Genomic DNA, 21,104 nt, shown 5'->3' on the forward strand with positions numbered 1-21,104 from the left:
ATATTAAATTTATTTTATAATTGTTAATTGTTGAGAAAAACAAAAAAACAACAAATAATAATAAAGATAAATTTAAGACACAATTATTTAATTTCAGTTTCTTAAACATGAAAAATGATGTGAACAATGTCGTAGTCACGATGGGTGTTCATAATAAGTTGTTAAGTGTAATATCATAATTTTTTTAGTTAAATAGTATATATGAGATGTTAATAAATGTTAAGTTTATCAATTTGAAGTTTTTTATAAAAATCTTAAAACAAAAAAACCAAGTTGTATTATAAGGCTGTGGGGAGTGGTCACCACCAACCCATCGAAAAAGTTGTGTCACTTCTGTGTCACGTCAGCTTCACCACCAACTTCCTAGACATAAAAAATGGTCACTACTCCATAATAATAATAATAATAATAATAATAATAATAATAATAATAATAATTATTTATATTATTAAATTAAATAAAAACATAATTTAAAACATAATAAAATATTTTTTTATTATTATTATTATTTAATGATTAAATTAAATAAAAACATAATTTAAAACATAATAAAATATTTTATATTAACTGAAACCACGTTATATTAATCAAAAAAATATAGAAAATTAAACCTAAAATACTAAAAAAACATATAAAAACATAGAAAATGAAAACTAAAATACTAAAAAAAAACATAAAAATAACATAGAAAATTAAACCTAAATTACTAAAAACCATAGAATCTACTTGCGATATTTATCGAGAACTTTTTGTTGAATTTTCAAAAACACCTTTAAATTTTTCAGGTCGAGATTCGGTTGCGGCACCTTATTTATAATTTGAAGATCGGTGAGTGCCAATTGTCGCCGACGTTGTTCCTCCGTTGAATCAATTTTTTTTCCTAAAAAATTTAGAGTTTTGTCGATTTTCTCCGCTAATACGTCATCGTTTGTTGATTTTCCGCTAAAAGACCCCCCATTTCTTGTTTTGTCCCTTACAGGTGGTCGACGAAGTTGGACGTCCGGTGGACCCTCCCCCTCGATGGTGTCGGACTCATCATTGAGGTCGAGGTTAACATCAATGTCCGACTCTGACGTTCTAGGTCTTTTGTTGGAACCAGTGGTAAATTTTGAATGCACCGTTTTCGTATAGATGACCCATTTTGGTCCATTACGACAAGCTTCCCATGATTTATGGTTGCCAAACGGTTTACCATTGTTGGTAATTTTGTATTGGTACAACGCGGTTGATAAAATGTTGAAATTGTTGCTACCACTACGATGCATATTTTTAAAATTATCAAACACGCCGTTAAATTTGGTGCAAGCCATTTTGCATTGACCGAGTCGTATGTCTGACTCATTTGCCTTCCTAATAACGTGTGCAAATGGTCTAAAACATGATTCCAAAAGTTTTGACATGATTGCGCGTTGCCGACATCCCCGTCTTGTGATATGAAATCCAAGTTTTAGCTAAAGTTTTCTCATCTTCATCGGTTCATTGCGTATTTTTCTTTTTCCTTGGATCCTTTGATTTTTTGCCTTCTACGACTTGGTTGTGTTTCTTCAACACATTCGTCGTCGTCGTCGTCATTGTCGAGGTTTACGGGTTGAGATTGAGAAAATGGAACTTGAGATGGTTGTGAAGTTTGTTGGCTTTGGGAAGTTTAGGGTTGAAATTGCGGAGAAGGTTGTTGTTGAAAGGCTTGAAATTGGGGTTGAACGAATTGTAGTGATTGTTGTCGTTGGTAGTAGTGTGGGTGGTATGAAAGATTGGTAAAAAGAAGTTGTTAAATGGGGGATGATAACAATTGCATGTAGTCAATATTTGCTAACGGATCATTTGAAGTGTTTGGGATGGGTGGGGTATTTTGGTTTTGATCCATAAGAATATTTTAGAAAGGAAATTTTTTTTGTTGAATATATGTGTTTGTGTGTGAAAAATGGTATGTGTTTGAAATGAATATATATATATATATATATATATATATATATATATATATATATATATATATATATATATATATATATATATATATATATATATATAGGATTAGGTTATTATATTCAAAGTAATTATTGTGTTATTGTATGCATAAATGTGGGTCAATAATTTTACTTATTTTAAGAAAGTGATTAATACATATTATTGAATTAAATATAATTGAAAAATACCTTCTAATTTAACTAGAAGGGTATTTTAGTCAATTAATATATATTTAATAAAAGAAATTTTGCATATTTTAAGGGATCATATATTCTATTAATTTTAAAAATCCGATTTTAAGAATTATAATGTTTTTAATTCGGACATTCTGACATAATATGTTTGAGTATGTTCAAAAATAAAAATATTCTTGAACCATAAAATAATAAAAATATTATTGAACATATTTCTTGATCATGACTTTAAAAGTTTCTTGTAGAATAACAAAATTTTCGAACCATTAATTGAATAATTAAAACAAAAATTACATTAATTCTTATAGAATACATGTGACAATTGCTAAAAATTACATTTATTGTTAAAGAATAAAACTAAAAAAAAAAACTTTTAAATCAGGAAAAAATAAACATCAAAATCTAACAAATACACTAATACATTCTAAAAGAATAATGTTGCTAAGAGGCGTCGTTCAAATTTCGTGGTCCGTTCTTCGAGCATCAGCTTATGTGAAAACAAATCCAATGAATAAATTAGTGAGAAAATATTCATATTCCATTCCAACATAATTGTAATTCGTGATTCCATTATGATATAATTGGAATTCATTTACCAATAATTATATTAATTCGGGGAATTCTAACAGAATATGTTCATTTTTCTGATAGAATACTATAAACGAAGAAATACCACTCAGTTGAAGCATTTTAGCGAGCGCTTGGTGTGCATCAAAACAAATTTCAATTTCTTGTAAAATTAGACAATCATAACAAATTCGCAATTCACCAAAAATATTACACCTTGAAAGAATTAGACAATAAACCTAAAAACATCCAAAATTTCATTGATTTTTGTCAAACAATTAACCCAAAATATCCATTCTATATATTGAAATTAAATCAAATTAAAAAAAACTCATTTGAAGATTAAACTTCATTGGTTTACAGTAAATCAATCTAAAATACATCTGCAAACAAGAACACGTTTGTGTTTCCTTTCCTTCCATGTCAAACACCCAATCCAAACATCCATTGGTTTATATCAAATGAAACAAACTCAAACACCCCAATGATTTCTATCTAATAGTCAAACAAAAAGAAAAGGGAAGAGAACATGTTACTGATCGGAGCAACACCCCTCACAACCCTTCTTCTTCTTCCGTCGAGCAAACCCACTGAGGACCTCGACTTTTTCACTTCTGTTGATCGCGACACCCCACCATTTTCCTTCGTCCCTTCAACTTCGTCAAACCACAGAGACGACCTCCCTTGTCGCCGATTGAAATCGCTCCTCCTATATTCGCACCTCTGATTCAGAGGAGAAAGAGCGAAATCTCGCTGCCTTGTGCCTTCCTTCCTTTGGTTCGGCCAAAAACTGGAGATGGTCACTTAGTTCGATCGATTACCACCACCAAGACCACCTCTGTTCAATGCTTGATTGCTCGATTATTCCCTCTCCCGATCTATGAATAAGACGATGAAAGGCAACCCCGCAAAGGGTCGCTGGTGTCGATGGATCCCCTCACCCTTGCGTTTAATCAATCACCATCGACCCACCAATCTCCCTAATTCGGCGACAACAGCAAATGATGGTGGTGACGATCTTCTGTTTTAGAGCTCGAGTTAGGGAGGATCGAATGGGATAGAATACAATATTGTTTACTGTTTTAAAAAGGGATAAAGGTAAGTCAAAGTAATTACCATAATTATAGGAGTGTATTTGTAGAAATTATTTATCAAATTACTAAATTACCCTTATTTATTTATTTGATTATTTATTTATTTGTTAAATTTTGATTGACCTACATTTATGCATACAATAACACAATAATTTACTTTAAACACCTGAATCTAATTCTCTCTCTCTCTCTCTCTCTCTCTCTCTCTATATATATATATATATATATATATATATATATATATATATACATATATATATATATAGAGAGAGAGAATGTGGAGTAATAAATTAATAATTAATTTTTTAATATATAACGTTCACATGCAACGCTCAAAGGAGAATATCCAATCACATCGTCCTTCTTGTTCTATCTCTAGCTTCACGCCACACCCATCCCGTGGGAGGTGGGGGGGGGGGGGGGGAGTGTTCACGCGTCTTGGGGGCTGGCACGTCAGCTCCCACACATCTTTCATCCCTCCACTCCGAGCAACCTAAGGTTCCAGAGAAAGAAAAACTTAAGCAAAACAGTTGGTGATGTCGACAAACGGTCCATGGATCCGAGTAGGGGTGAGCGTAGTACGGTTCGGTGCAGTTATAGGCCAAAAATTCACCGCTAACCGCAATTGCGGTTAATCCATTTTAAAACCACTAGGTGAGGTTATTTTGTGGTGCGGTTAAGCGGTTATTTTTGTGGTGGAGTTTTGTTTTTTTGTCTTTCGGTTATTAACCGTATGGATTTGGTGCGGTTATTTTGTGTGGTTTTTAACCGCGCTTTACATTTCAAACAGTTTTTAAGAGTTTAACCATATTACTTGTAATAATAAAAACCATAAGGTATAAGACAATTAACTGAAATTACAAACAACTAATATCTAAAAAACGTTAAATCGCCAGTAATTAACAATAAATATCTTAAAATTGTCAAATTTTACCATTTTCCAAAATTAAACATAAGAAAAAAAACCAGCACTTTTGTTTTCTAAAATTTTATCCTTCTTTCATCCATGAAACTTGTCTTATTTTTAATATTTAATATATTACTAATTAATATAAAAAAAATTGTATATAATATATACGGTGCAGTACGGTTTTTTTTTTGCGGTTTTTGAAAACTAATAATCGAACCGCATCGCAAATTTGCGGTTTTTGAAAAACAGACAACCTCACCGTTGGCTTTTATTGCGGCCGCGGTTAATCGTTTGCGGTTTTTGCGATTAATTTTAGTTGCGGTGCGGTTTTTGCTCACCCGTAAATGCGATGAATGACATGCTAGAATTTTTAGTCAGAGAACCAGCTTTGTCTCTGGAAAAATCACAAGTATCTACAAAATCGACTCCATGTGTATATATGTAAGTGGCTAAATGATGTTTGCAAAACTATGGTTTGTGCTCTCGTTGTCCTTACAGGCATGTATATGTGGGTATTTATAGGGGTAAATGGCATAAAAACACTCTTTTTACACAAAAATTCGATTTTGACACCGTGTTTTTTTTTTGTGTCAATTTTGACACTGTGTGTATGATGTGTGTGAAACAAACTGGTTTTAATCCTACTAACTTAGACACAAAATAAACACACGAAAGGCAGTGTACCTATCGATTAGTAATATAGTTCAAGCAAGTAGGGTATCGAACACAGGGAACGGTAAACAATTAAAATAAATGCTAATATTATCTAAATAAAACAAATAACAAAAAGGGGGTTTTCTCTAGTTTTACAAGACTAGAAACTTAATTAGAATAACCAACACACAAATTAACTAACTAGCAACTAAAACAATTAATTACCAACTAAATTCAATAGTAAAGAAGACTTCTGTTTAGGTACGACTCATTTGTTCCCATGGATGATTTTAATGTATTGGATTAATTCTTCATTGGCTACCGATTAAGATAATTAGGTTCACGTTCGCTATTCCTAATTCTTAGAAAACAAATTAACTCAAGGAATGGTCAGTTGTCTAAATTAACGGGTTTCCTAGATTATTGATTCGGGTTAAGTAAGACTTGTAGTGGTTAACTAAATTGGCCCTTCAATTAACCTCTTGTCGATGTTCATCCAACAAGCTTACACATTAACTTACCTATCTTCTAGTTAATTCTAGTTTCACGTTCGTTATTCCTAGACATACAACTATGTGGTCACAATAAATCATATGAAATTAATAACTAAGAGATGTTCATACAACTTAATTACTGATTTATTAACAGAAGAATAGTTATTGTCAACACATAAGGTTCTTTAACAAGCTTAACAAAACATAATTACCAATTAAAATTAATCCTACTCAAATAATCAATCCATGTTCACAAAATTGTCTACCCTAACAGAAGAATAAGTTTTTAGCTCATGATTGCAGTAAACATAAACTCAAAAACGAAATCAAAGTATGTAAACATGATTCAAATCAAAAAGTTACTAAGAATAAACCAAAATTGTCTTGATTCTCTTCATAATTGAATGTAGGGTTGATTCTTCAGTTCCTCACGACCTAGCAGCACTTCCAATCGTTTCTCAGCCTCCTAGGGTTTCTCTCCATGCTATGATATCGATCTGAAAGTCCCGTTATATAGATTTTCACAAAACAGAGGCTACTCGGCGAGTCCGTCACTTAAAACGGCAAGTCAGCGCGTCCAGATTCGCGAAAGTTCGATACAACTCGCCGAGTAATAGACCCTACTCGCCGAGTACGTTTCGAATAAGCATTTTCTCAAAACGCAAAAGTCGTCCGAAATTGTGTCTACTTTTCAGAACATTTTGAATCTCATCAATCGGAGTTACGGTTCATGAGATATGGCCAAAACACTGACGAGGGGTCAAGCTGTCCAGCAACATCCTTCTTTCTTCAAAATCCAAGATCCAAGCGTCCAATCGCCAATTCCGCTTCATTTTCCTTTCGAGCATGTCATTTTTGCTGAAAAATGAAATTATAAACTAATTAAGCACCTTTTGTTCATTAAATGAGACAACAACAACATAAAGTATTAAGATAATGCATGAATTATATGACTAAATATGCCCATATCAGTGTAACACCTAAAGTTTTGAAGGCCAAGAAAGGAAAGAAAACCTTAATTTTAAGAAGCGACTCGGCAAGTCCAAGGAGGAACTCGGCGAGTCCGAGCGGGATCCGGGTCGAGGAGTAAGTGACCGACTCGGCGAGTCGGCCAAGGTGACTCAGCGAGTCTGGTCTGTGCGTGGAAAACCCTAAATTCGGGACTTGGAGCCTATATAAACGTCTTAATCTTCTTCCTAGGGTTCCTTACTGCCTCTTTAGCCCTGGATACCAAACCCTAGCTGTCATATCCTTTGATTGAGCCATTTGTTGCCTTGGAAGGTGCATTAAAGCTTGGAGAAGGAAGAAGGAACTTGGAGGAGCAAGAAGGGACTATAGATCTGGGATTGTGAGTTCATTTTGAGCATTTGGAGGTAATAAACTAGTTCCTGGACCCTTTTTGCACCTAGATCTATGTGTGGTTGTTGGGGCTTTTAGCCATAATGTTATTATTTTGAGTTAGAAGCCAGATCTGAAGTTGCTACTTCAGATCTAAGCATATTATGGTCTTGAGAAGCATAAAGTAGCAGCCCTTGAGTTGATTATGGAGCCTCCTTGCCTTAAACCCTAGTTTATGGTGTATTTTGCTTAGATCTCCTTCTCTACACGTAAAGTTTGCAACTTTACGTGAGGAATAGGCTTGGGAAGGGTAGATTTACAGGTTTGAGTCCCTACATGACTCAAAATTCCTCTGCATGTATGAAGGACCGGATGGACTCGGCGAGTCCTTTGAGTGGACTCGACGAGTAGCTTGAAGATGAGGAGGAACTCGACGAGGGGGATGAACAGCTCGTCGAGTCGGATGAAGTTGGGCACGAACTCGGCGAGTTGAAATAACAACTCGGCGAGTTGGATGAAGATTGTCTTGGACTCGGCGAGTCTGTTCTTGGACTCGGCGGGTTAGGTCGCAAAACCCCAAACCCTTCGAGTTGAGACTTGAATCAGTGAGTCGAATGGAGACTCGGTGAGTTGGACAGGCCAGGACTTGGTAATCAGTAGACTTAGCGAGTCATGGACTGACTCGGCGAGTCGAGTCGCGAATAGAAGGACTCTGAACATATGAACTCGGCGAGTCAATAGGGTGACTCGGCGAGTATGGTTGACCTGGGAGGTTGACTTTGACCAGGACTTTGACTTTGGCAAGAGTTAACTTAGTTGACCTTTGAAGGTCAGTTAGACTAAGTGTTATGTTGATATTGGTAGCTCGGGGAGCTAGTGGAGCAGCAGTTCGGAGTCAGTGGTCAGGTAGCGGTCAAAGGGATTAGCAGCAGCAGTTCAACAGTATCAAGTAAGTTTCCCTTTTTGTGAATGGGTCTACGGCCACAATGCCGGCCCATGTAGATATGAGTAGAAGACCTGGGGGTTAGCCCTAGGCATCGTATGCTAGTATGTTGTTCAGGACGAGGTCCAATGTTAGCGGGCGGGTGCCCAAGGAATGGTTTATGTGATAGTTTATACTTGTTGTCTGTGTGATACTTGTATGTGCCTGGTAGGGTGGTGAGTGTGGGTGAGGTCCCGTACCTCACCAATAGCAGAGTGTGGATGGTGTTCCACATCTCATTAGCAGCAGATCAGGGGCGAGGCCCAAGTTAGGGAAAGAGTGAGTGCGGGCTGGGCCCGTATCTCACTATCAGTAGGAGCATGGACGGGGCTCCCTGGCTCATCAGTAGAGTTCGGTTGTTAGGACCGGAGGGTAGTCAGACACCCCAGAAACGTCTGACAGTATGTGATGATATGTTTGCATGCTGGCCTGTTATGTTATATGCGATAGAGGTAGTAGGAGGGGACCAGTCCCCAAGTTCGGTTGTTAGGACCGAAGGGTAGTTCAGACACCCCCAGATATGTCTGATAATATGTTATGTTACGACATATGTGCTAGTAGCAGTAAGGGGTGAAATAGTCCCCGAGGATCGGTTGTTAGGACCGACGGGTAGTCAGCACCCCAGAATGGCTTGACACGGGCCGTCAGCACCCCAGAATGGCTTGACACGGGCAGTCAGCACCCCAGAATGGCTTGACACGGGTAGTCGGCACCCCAGAATGGTCGTACAGGGTAGTCAGGCACCCTAGAATAGCCTGGCAGTATGTATGTTGTATGTTTGCATGGTATGTGGTAGGGTGGGGAACTCACTAAGCTTCGTGCTTACGATTTTTAGATTTTTGTTTCAGGAACTTCTGGTAGCGTATGACGGAGCTCGGGATGATCGCATGGCACACACCATATTTTAGACAACCTGGGATGTAGTACTCTGATAATGAACATGTGTTTTGAAAACTATTACTTGATTATGCTTTGAATCGACGATTTTACTTTAAGTAATATTTTATTAAAAGAATTTTTTAGTCTTGAATTTTGGGACGTTACAAGTTGGTATCAGAGCCTTGGTTTGAGGGATTCGGACATGCTCTCGGGTGTGTCTGAACTCAAATTGAGGAATTGGTATAAAAGTTTTCAAATGAAAAGACAGTTTTGTAAAAGAGAGTTTTTGAGAAAGAAAACGGTTTTAGAAAAGCAAAAAGATTTCATAAAGAAAAGAACTTTGAAAAGAGAAAAGAGGTGTGGTGCATGCAATCAGCCGAGCTCAAGTAAGTACCCCAAAATACCCATACAAGTTTATGTTATGATTATCAGTTGATAGAACAACATGCTAGATTAGGACTAAGGATCTAGGAATGATTCCTTATGTGCCTATTATATGTGTTTGAGCTGCATGATAGTGTTGATTAGACAGTAGTAGGATAGCCTGTTTAGGTTATGCCTGAGTTTATGAGTTTGTGTTGCGTGCTAGTTCAGATTCTTGCTATTTGGATATGATTGCTTGAGTATGTTGTGGTTAGATTTTCCCCCTTGTCTGAATGTTGCTTGCTTTGTGCATTGTGGGATTTTGAGTGATGGGAGTTAGCCATTAAGTAGATACGCCACCTCACATGTGATCAGGGTTGAATAATCTCAGAGTGCTGGACTTGGCCTTATTGCGCAGCTCTTGTTTGAGTCTAACCGTTGTAGGGACGAGTCTTTTACTCGAAGGATTATCTGAGCCTCGTCACATGTGATGGTATCCAGGTGATGGCTAATTGGCATTGCAAGGAAGCCTTCAGCAGCTGAGGACTAGTTTGAGTTGATTCAGAGGTTTCCCTAGGGTCAGCCTAGGATAAGGTTGTTCTGGAAGCAGAAGTAGTAGAAAAGGGACCTGGTGGAGTCAAGGCAGTTCTTGAGGAAAGTACGGATAGATGTGGAAGGTAGTATGGGCCCGTACTACTGAAAGCAGAGGATCCGTACTCGATTCGGGAAGGGCCGAGACAAGACCGGGAACCTGGTAGTGCGTGTGTTTGGTCTCGCAGCAGTGATCAGTATTCTGATAGTGGTTGTGTTATATTTCCAGCATGGTGACGTTGCGAGAGAGACCAGTGGGCGGGTCAAGATCCGGTTCAGGATCAGGTTCGGGCGCGGGATCCGAACCAGTTGATGATGGGTTACGCGAGTTCATCGCATCTGAGATTACGAGAGGCATCCTTGAGGCGACCCCAGTCATTTTCGGGTCGATCAAGGAGGGGATCATTGAGCTGATGGAGGATCGCCTCCGAGCTTTCAATAGTGATTTGGCATCTGGCCAGGCAAGTACGCGCACGCTGTCCTTCAAGGACTTCAGAGGGTGTGGTGCGCCGGATTTTCGCGGGGTGAAGAACCTCATTGTTGTCAGGAGATGGATCGCAGACATCGAGTCTGCACAGTTGACGAGCTTCTACCCGGATGGGTCGAAGGTCCGCTTTGTGGCGGCATGTTTGAGAGACAGAGCTAGAGATTGGTGGGAGTCAGTTGGAGACTCGTTGGGAGCCTCGGTCGTCGAGGCTATGACCTGGTCAGACTTCGTGACCAAGTTTAGGGCGGAGTTTGCACCGGCAGTGGAGCTTCAGCAGCTGGCCAAAGAATTCCTAGACATGAGACAGACGACAGAGTCGGTGGCGGAGATTACCGCCAAGTTTCGGGAGAGGGCCCTATTAGTTCCTCAGTATGCAGGGGATGATGGGATGCAGAGGACCCGCTATCATGATATGTTGAGAGCGGAGATTCGGGAGCATGTCAGCTTCTCGGCATGCCCGACCCTGGACTCTATGATTGCCAGAGCTAGGGAGAGGGAGATCGATCTGGATCACATTGCGAAGAGAAAGTCATATCAGACATTCACTTTGGAGGGTCCCGGGAAGAGACCCAAGACTTCAGATCAGCGATTAGTGGGTCGGCAGGGCCGAAGTCAGTGCAGCACGTGCGGGAAACCGCACGAGGGAGTGTGTCGTTCCAGGTGTTCCGGCTGCTACAAGTGTGGCAGTGATGGTCACGTCAGTAGGGACTGCCCACGGGGGGCAAGCCCATTATGTTTTCACTGCAATCAGGTGGGCCATAAGAGGACCGACTGGCCGACGATGAGGGGAGGAGCAGGGAGTGCGCCTGCCCCCAACGACTATGAGGTTTACGGATGGTCGAGAGGGTAGTGCCTTGCAGTGACAAATGCGGAAGATCTAGATTACAGCAAGGAATGTTGCACGTACGTATCTATGGCTATTTTCATTCCTATGTGAATTAGGGAAGTTTTTACCCTGGACTCAGGCGATTTTATGTATGATTTGTCTCTCTGCTTGTATTTGGATTGTATTTTGGAATTGTCATATGCCAATTGCATACCAGGAGCTATTAGTAGCTAGTGTATGTCATCTTTCACTTCGGGTTCGAAGTGTCCAGTATCATCTCGGTTACGGTTGAAAATGGTTCGGGAGTGGTCAGCCACCATCATCAGGGTTTGACGGTTCTAATATGGGCGTTCGGGATGGCTTTCGGAAGCATCAAGGAAAGTGGCTTATCACCAAGGAGTCAGTGCCCAGTTATTCGGACTATAAGGATAGTAGTCAGAGCTTAGAGGATTTTTTTAGCATCAGGGATGAAGGAGGTGTTCATCTAGTATTCGGTAATCATACGGTAGTTGGAGTGGGCTAGAGACGGATCGCTAGCAGGGATAGGGCGATGGTGGTTATCATGCCTATCGTGTAAGGAAGGAAGGAATGGAAATCTTCGGGTTTTCGCAGGTAGTAAAGACTTAGCTGAGGCTAAGTGGGGGAGAAACAATCAGGTTATGGGAGTAGAAGGGTTTTTGAAACTAGGATAAGTTTCGCTCTCCTGTTAGGAAGAAAGACGGCTCAGGTGACTGTATGATTGGAGGATAGTGTAAATTGGAAGTTGGGAAAACTTGCCAATTGTGAGACCTCATTCTCGAAATTTCTGGTCCCGGATTATATAGGAATCGGTTGGGAGTTCCATTTGGGACATGAGTACCACTTGGGAGTACTCGATTGTGCTGTATGATCAACTATGGGTTAGTCGTAGCATCCACTAGCAGCTAGTCGGTGTGGAAAGGTGTTGTCAGACTACCGGATGGCCGTAGCATTCACCAGTGGCTAAATAGTAAGAGAAGTATATTAAGATTGCGGTGTGGTCCGTAGCAATCGTATGTGAGGATGATTCGTAAGACTGCAGTGTGGCCCGTAGCATTAGATTAGCAAGACTGCGGTGCGGCCCGCAACAATCATATGAGAGTATGGTTAGGCTACGGTGCGGCCCGTAGCACTGGTTTAGTAAGACTGCGGTGTGGCCCGTAGCATTAGATTAGTAAGACTGGGGTGTGGCCCGTAGCATTAGATTAGCAAGACTGCGGTGCGGCCCACAACAATCGTATGAGAGTAGGGTTAGGCTACGGTGTGGCCCATAGCACCGGTTTAGCAAGACTGCGGGGTGGCCCGTAGCTTTGGTTGGCTAGCAGCGTAGAAGTGTTGTAAGACTACGGGGTGGCCCGTAGCATTCATCGGTCCCTATTCGTTAGAGCGAATGTATCAGGTGTATGATTTAGTGGCAGAGTGGATTGAGCGGTTATTGGTGAAGTTTCTTCGAAAGTCGCTGGGAGCGACTAGGAGTTGAGTTGGGGCTAGCGACCGGTGGGGGCCGGTAATCCAGATATTGGTAGATTGGTAGGGACCAAGGTGGTCTCAGTTCATCCGGAAGGTAGATAAGGAATAGCAGAAATTTCCAGTCGGTAGCGGTGCTGGTAAGCAGTCTATGGTGAAATTCAGATAGTTGGTCGTGGGGTGCTCAACACCAATTATAGTAGAAAGAATGCCCAGTGGATACTGGTGATAATGACCTGTACTGAAAGTAGCGGGAGTAATGGATTTGATGAAGATAGGATCTTCACAGTGGCAGGGGAGATAGTTGTTTTGGGGCATCGCCTTGGGAAGGCAAGGGAATCGCGTGAGGAAAGAAGGGGTGAATCCCTATGGGTTCAGTTGCAGTACTCGGAGAGTACCAGAAGGATTGTCGGTGGAGTAAGTTGTGTTTCCAGAATGTCCAGGGTCAGGGCTGACCCGAGATGATTATCCGCAAGGATTGATGCTAGTCAGAATGACCGGGCGGAAGACCAGCGAAGGTAGGCAGCTGGTGTGGGAATCATTGATGGGGTATTGGAGGCAGATCGCAGGCGATGGTCCATAGCAAACTTCGAGGACGAAGTTTAGTTTAAGTGGGGGAGAGTTGTAACACCCATAGTTTTGAAGGCCAAGAAAAGAAAGAAAACCTTAATTTTAAGAGGCGACTCGGCGAGTCCGAGCGGGATCCGGGTCGAGGAGTAAGTGACCGACTCGGCGAGTCGGCCAAGGTGACTCGGCGAGTCTGGTCTGTGCGTGGAAAACCCTAAATTCGGGACTTGGAGCCTATATAAATGTCTTAATCTTCTTCCTAGGGTTCCTTACTGCCTCTTTAGCCCTGGATACCAAACCCTAGCCGTCATATCCTTTGATTGAGCCATTTGTTGCCTTGGAAGGTGCATTAAAGCTTGGAGAAGGAAGAAGGAACTTGGAGGAGCAAGAAGGGACTATAAATTTGGGATTGTGAGTTCATTCTAAGCATTTGGAGGTAATAAACTAGTTCCTGGACCCTTTTTGCACCCAGATCTATGTGTGGTTGTTGGGGCTTTTAGCCATAATGTTATTATTTTGAGTTAGAAGCCAGATCTGAAGTTGCTACTTCAGATCTAAGCATATTATGGTATTGAGAAGCATAAAGTAGCAGCCCTTGAGTTGATTATGGAGCCTCCTTGCCTTAAACCCTTGTTTATGGTGTATTTTGCTTAGATCTCCTTCTCTACACGTAAAGTTTGCAACTTTACGTGAGGAATAGGCTTGGGAAGGGTAGATTTACAGGTTTGAGTCCCTGCATGACTCAAAAGTCCTCTGCATGTATGAAGGACCGGATGGACTTGGCGAGTCCTTTGAGTGGACTCGACGAGTAGCTTGAATATGAGGAGGAACTCGACGAGTGGGATGAACAGCTCGTCGAGTTGGATGAAGATTGTCTTGGACTCGGCGGGTCAGGTCGCGAAACCCCAAACCCTTCGAGTTGAGACTCGAATTAGTGAGTCGAATGGAGACTCAGTGAGTTGGACAGGTCAGGACTCGGTAATCAGTAGACTCGGTGAGTCATGGACTGACTCGGCGAGTCGAGTCGCGAATAGAAGGACTCTGAACATATGAACTCGGTGAGTCAATAGGGTGACTCGGCGAGTAGGGTTGACCTGGGAGGTTGACTTTGACCAGGACTTTGACTTTGGCAAGAGTTAACTTAGTTGACCTTTGAAGGTCAGTTAGACTAAGTGTTATGTTGATATTGGTAGCTCGGGGAGCTAGTGGAGCAGCAGTTCGGAGTCAGTTGTCAGGTAGCGGTCAAAGGGATTAGCAGCAGTAGTTTAGCAGTATCAAGTGAGTTTCCCTTTGTGTGAATGGGTCTACGGCCACAATGTCGGCCCATGTAGATATGAGTAGAAGACCCGGGGGTTAGCCCTAGGCATCGTATACTGGTATGTTGTTCAGGACGAGGTCCAATGTTAGCGGGCGGGTGCCCAAGGAATGGTTTATGTGATAGTTTATACTTGTTGTCTGTGTGATACTTGTATGTGCTTGGTAGGGTGGTGAGTGTGGGCGAGGTCCCGTACCTCACCAATAGCAGAGTGTGGATGGTGTTCCACATCTCATTAGCAGCAGATCAGGGGCGAGGCCCAAGTTAGGGAAAGAGTGAGTGCGGGCTGGGCCCGTATCTCACTATCAGTAGGAGTATGGACGGGGGCTCCCTGGATCATCAGTAGAGTTCGGTTGTTAGGACCGGAGGGTAGTCAGACACCCCAGAAACGTCTGACAGTATGTGATGATATGTTTGCATGCTGGCCTGTTATGTTATATGCGATAGAGGTAGTAGGAGGGGACCAGTCCCCAAGTTCGGTTGTTAGGACCGAAGGGTAGTTCAGACACCCCAGATATGTCTGATATTATGTTATGTTATGACATATGTGCTAGTAGCAGTAAGGGGTGAAATAGTCCCTGAGGATCGTTTGTTAGGACAGACGGGTAGTCAGCACCCCAGAATGGCTTGACACGGGCAGTCAGCACCCCAGAATGGCTTGACACGGGCAGTCGGCACCCCAGAATGGCTTGACACGGGCATTCGGCACCCCAGAATGGATTGACACGGGCATTCGGCACCCCATAATGGCTTGATACGGGCAGTCGGCACCCCAGAATGGCCGCACGGGTAGTCGGCACCCCAAAATGGCCGTACAGGGTAGTCAGGCACCCCAGAATAGCCTGGCAGTATGTATGTTGTATGTTTGCATGGTATGTGGTAGGGTGGGGAACTCACTAAGTTTCGTGCTTACGGTTTTCAGTTTTGGTTTCAGGAACTTCTGGTAGCGGATGACGGAGCTCGGGATGATCGGATGGCACACACCATATTTTAGACAGCCTGGGATGTAGTACTCTGATAATGAACATGTGTTTTGAAAACTATTATTTGATTATGCTTTGAATCGACAATTTTACTTTAAGTAATATTTTATTAAAATAAATTTTTAGTCTTGAATTTTGGGACGTTACACTGTGTTTTTCCATTTTATTACAATTCTGACCACTTTACCGGTTAACCGGGTTGTTTGCTGGCATGGCATGATGACGTGTCAGTTTTGATGACGTGGCATGCTGACATGATATGCTGACGTGTCAAAATTGAATTTTTTTTCTCACAAAAAACACTAAGTTTTTATTTTTTCGATTTGGACACTAAGTTTAATTTTTTCTTTCAACTTTGACAATATGTTTTTTTTGTTCCAAATCGAACATCATTTTTTCCAATTTTGTTCAATGTTGACAATTTTCTATTTGAAACCGAATAAATAATTTTTTAATACATTTAAAGCGTATAAATATGTTTTTTTTTTTCATTTAAAAACCATAGTTTTGTATAAATACATTTTTTTTACACTCAAACCATGTTTTTATGTATAAATATGTATTAGTTATATAAAAATTGTATTTTATATTAAATATGCAACTTTAAAATGTGTTTGGAGGTTTGGAGGCGTGTAGTCAATCAAAACTCGGATATCAAGTTTGCAACCCATCAAATTTTTAGATCTTATTAGAAGCTTATGGTTAGTTTGATTCTCATGATATAACTAATGCTTTGAATGTAAGAAAAAAAACACCTTGTATTTAAATAAAAATGTGGTTTTTAAACGAAAAAAATATATTTATACGGTTTAAAATATAATAAAAAAATATATTTATACGGTTTCAAATGGAAAATAGACAAAATTGAACAAAATTTGATAAATGATGTTCGATTGGAACAAAAAAACATAGTGTCAAAGTTGAAATAAAAAAATAAACTTAGTGTCAAAATCGAAAAAAATGAAAAACTTAGTGTTTTTTGTGGAAAAAAATCAATTTTGACACGTCAGCATATCATGTCAGCATGTCACTTCATCAAAACTGACATGTCATCATGTCACGTCAGTGTGTAACCAGGTTAACCGGTCAAGTTGTCAGAATTGTAACAAATTGAAAAACACAGTGTCAAAATTGACACAAAAAAAACACGATGTCAAAATCGAATTTCTGTGTAGAAAGAGTGTTTTTTGTGTCATTTACCCTATTTATAGAGTATAAATATTTAAGTTTTATAGTTCTCTCTTCCCATTTGTCCACATATCACTTTTGTTATTTGATAATACTATAAATTAAATATATTTAGATGGAGAAAAGTGAGATTGTAATGAATGTTGAATAATAACAAAATGCTTTGATCCATAAGAAGAGTCAATTTCGTGAATACATGTTTTGATATGACCAAGGAAAAGTTCATGTACGTATGTGATAATGGTGTTTACGACTTTCAAGGTGGAGTTCGAATAATAGTCGTATAGATAGTTGCATAGTAAGTAGGAGTTCTAAAATATATGTATTCAAAAATCAAAAAATTTGATGCAAAATCATTTGAAATTTCGGATATTCAATTTAGGATGGTCATTTTCTAATTTTTGGATATTATGGATATCAAATATCCAAATATTTACTTTTTATTAAAATGACCTTTGAGGGTAATAAAATATTTGTCTTGTATTCATTAGGTTCCTTATCTTTTTTTTTTGTCTTTATTATACCGTTGAACTTATAATTCATGCTCACCAAAGCCACCGCGACCGGTTATCACATGTTTTACCGGTTACCACATTTAATTAGAGATGACATGTCATATTACGTGGAATTAGAACACATTTAATTACCGTTTCTCTTTCACCCCCTTTGTCCTTACAGTTAGGGTTCGTTAAATTGAAGAAAAAGTTCAATCGAAGCATACGGTTAGGAAATTGAAGAGAACTGGTGAATGCGAGTGTTATAGTGAAGAAGATGGCCCCTGATTCCAAACAATGTAAGTATTTAACAGTTTATATATATTATAATGGTTTATTCACACCAAAACCATTAGTGTACTTGAACGTTGTTGTTGTTTCAATATGTGATGTCGATTTTGGTGCAATGGATTTCAAAGACTTTAACTTGTTCATTACAAAGTTGATTGAAGACAGTTGTGATAATGTATATTATTGCACTAGAAATGAACCATTGGCAGAGGGTATTAGGAGAATTGGGAATGATGCTGACTACTTTGAGTTTATTGAAACGAGTTATAGTGATGAAGCTGGTATAAGAATGACTGTGTATATAGACCACGAAAATGAACTTGTACTTGATTGGGCTGATATGGAAGTAGTGGAAGATGATGAAGGGCATTATTCTGAGGAAGACCCGGATGATGATAAAGATTCACAACTTTCTGATGATATTCCATATGAGCATGAAGCAGATGATTACATTCCTTCTCTTGACAAGACTATTGGTGATGAATTCTTACATCGGGTGTCAGGTATGTGTAAGGATATAAATGATGAGGCTGAAACTGATGAGGTTGAAACCAAGAATGGAGATGACAAACCAGTGTACCCTGTCCATAATGAGAGCCAGAAATGGGACAAAATGGTGCCAATTCTAGGTATGAGATTCTCTAACCCCATGGAATTGAAAATTTGTTTGACTAACTATGTAGTGAAGAATGGGTACAACCTTTATGTTGAGAAAAATGATAGTTAGAGGTTATTAGTGAGATGTTGTAAAGATAACAAGAACCCCTCTTGTCCTTTTAGACTGTGGGCTTCCTGGATGAGTAGTGAAAGGTCTTTCCATATTAAGTCGGTAGTTGATGACCATAATTGCTCAAGAGTCTTCAAACTTTGTTCCACTGTAACATATAAATGGATTGGAAAGCATTTTAAGAATCTACTTGTGAAGAAACCCAAAATGAGCATAAGGAAAATGAAAGCCAAAGTGAGTACAAAGTTTAACTTGATTGTTAGTGTCACTCAATGTAGAAATGCTAGGAGATATGCTTTGGATGAGATAAAGGGTAGTTTGATAGAACATTATGGTAAAGTATGGAGTTATGGAGAATAAATAATGAGGACAAATCCTGGTTCAACAGTAAAGATATATGTGAATGTCATGCTTGATTCCACTACTTACTTTTCTAAAATGTATGTTTGTTTTAAGGGTGTGAAGGATGGTTGGATTGTAGCATGTAGGAGGGTAATAGGGGTAGATGGTTGTTTTTTAAAGGGTATATGTAGAGCCCAACTGTTAGTAGCTATGAGTAGGGATGCAAACAACAACATCTTCCTTATTGCATGGGTTGTGGTGGAAGTTGAAAATAAGGAAACATGGAAGTGGTTTCTTGACCTCCTTCTGGATGACATTGAAATGGGAATTGGTCATGGATTGACCCTCATATCAGACCAACACAAGGTATATTTCTGTTTTGTTTTGTTTAAGTTGAATGTTTTTGTTATGCCATCTATTTCATGCTTTCTTTCAGGGATTAATAGAGACTGTCAAAGAAAGGGTTCCAACAGCAGAGCATAGACAATGTGCTAGGCACATCTATGCTAACTTCAAGAAAAGATTCAAAGGTGAACAATATAGGAAGTTGTTTTGGGCAGCAGTTGCTAGTACTACTCAACCTAAATTTGAGGCAGAAATGAATTCCATAAAAAAAATTGACCCTTTGGCTTATGAACACCTCATGGAAAGGGACCCTAAAAGTTGGTGCAGAGCATTCTTTGGAGTGGATAGGGTTTGTGATGCTTATGAGAATGGCATATTAGAAAGTTTAAACTCTATTATTGATTTGGTTAGGAAGAGGCCACTTATCACCATGTTGGAAGAGATAAGGATTTATGCAATGGAGATGATGTATAAAATGTTGATAGAGGGACAAAGTTGGGGGAATTTAAAAATATGTCCATCTATAAGGTTGAAGATATCAAAGCTAAAGAAACAGAAAAGGTATGATATAACTACTATTTTATAAATATTATATGTCTCATTTATAAGACTAATAGAACTTCTTATTTTTGTGGGCAGATTTTAGGGGGTTATACCTTCTGGGATACAATAATATGAGGTTAGGATTGGAAATGATGGATATGCTGTGGACCTTAACAACAACACATGTGGATGTAGATCTTGGCAGGTATCAGGTATCCCATGTGTGCATGCAGTGGCAGCCATTTCATACCTCAACAGAAATGCAGAGGATTATGTTGCACCATGGTTCCATACAACCATGTTCTTGACTTGCTACAACCATACCATTAATCCACTTAATGGTAGTTCCATGTGGCCTGAAGTTACATACATGAAGCCATTGCCTCCCAAAAAAAGAAGTTTACCAGGAAGGCCAACCATTAAAAGGAAAAAGGATCAATTCGAGAGGGAAAGCCAGGGGAAAATAAGGCATACTATCTCAAAAGCAGGTGCAGTTATGAGATGCACCATTTGTATAGAAACAGGCCACAATAGATCAACATTTCCTACAAGACCAAAAGATGCAGCATCCAATTCACTGCCAAAAAAGAAGAAAGCTAATAAATGTAAAACAGATAAAGGTATGCTATTAAAACAATGTAATTATACTACAACATCCAACTCATTAACTACACCTTTGTATAGCAGGTACTGTGGAACCAGTTCAAGTAGATCCAATTCAAGTGGAAGCTCCTGCACAACCAGATGATGATGTTCAAGTAGATCTAATTCAAGTGGAAGCTCCCGCTCTACATGTTGATGTTCATGTAGATGATCTTGTTAATGATGTCCCTGCTCAACATGTTGATGTTCATGTAGATGATCTTGTTAATGGTGCCTCTGCTCAACCTGATAACTGGGAAGAGGACATGAAAATACTCAGAAAGAATTACCAAGATTGGGTTGAGGAGAAATGTTTTGAAGAAATAAGGAAGCATTGATCACCACCCACTGGTGTTGGAATGAATTTATGTTTTAATATTTTTGTAAAGGCAAACTTTTAGTCTTTTAATTATGTAATTGGGAATACTTTTAGTCATGGCACATCTTTTGATTATGTAAAGACAAATGTGGGCACAACTTTTGTAATGGTGCACATGCTAATGGAATCTTACAAGTTTGTCTTCTATCTATATTATATGCTTGGGTGTTATACTTAATCTGGACCATTTTACCCTTGTATCATGTCCAATACACTAACCAGTTAAACACATTTTGAAACCACTCAAAACATCAAACTAACTATCATTAATAAAGAAGATTTAGTATTAATACATTAAGAAATGTTTGATGTTGTTGTTGTGGTTAAAATGGACCATTTTACCCCTGTATAATGTCCAATTCACTACTAACCTATTAAACACACTAATATGTCTTTGTAACCACTCAAAATATCAAACTATTAATTGTTGTTATACTTAATCTGGACCATTTTACCCCT

The 21,104-nt window shown here is 39.3% G+C and overlaps 1 protein-coding gene across 1 annotated transcript; it reads left to right on the forward strand.

Annotated features, from left to right (window-relative positions):
• The first annotated feature begins 18,757 nt into the window (after positions 1-18,757).
• LOC111911153 (uncharacterized) lies at positions 18,758-20,604 on the forward strand. Its single transcript, XM_023906944.2, has 4 exons — positions 18,758-19,102; positions 19,173-19,642; positions 19,766-20,244; positions 20,312-20,604. The coding sequence occupies exons 1-4, from the start codon at positions 18,758-18,760 to the stop codon at positions 20,602-20,604; spliced, it is 1,587 nt and encodes a 528-aa protein (XP_023762712.2).
• Positions 20,605-21,104: the final 500 nt, after the last annotated feature.

Source organism: Lactuca sativa, chromosome 8 (genome assembly GCF_002870075.4).
Source record: "Lactuca sativa cultivar Salinas chromosome 8, Lsat_Salinas_v11, whole genome shotgun sequence".
NCBI lineage: Eukaryota > Viridiplantae > Streptophyta > Magnoliopsida > Asterales > Asteraceae > Lactuca > Lactuca sativa.

Bases quoted from the DNA above. Each gene is read 5' to 3' on its own strand.
- LOC111911153 (XM_023906944.2), top strand. From the start codon at position 18,758: ATGAGGACAAATCCTGGTTCAACAGTAAAGATATATGTGAATGTCATG. The intron at 19,103-19,172 runs GTATATTTCTGT...GCTTTCTTTCAG, and splicing joins TCATATCAGACCAACACAAG to GGATTAATAGAGACTGTCAA. The intron at 20,245-20,311 runs GTATGCTATTAA...TTTGTATAGCAG, and splicing joins TAAATGTAAAACAGATAAAG to GTACTGTGGAACCAGTTCAA.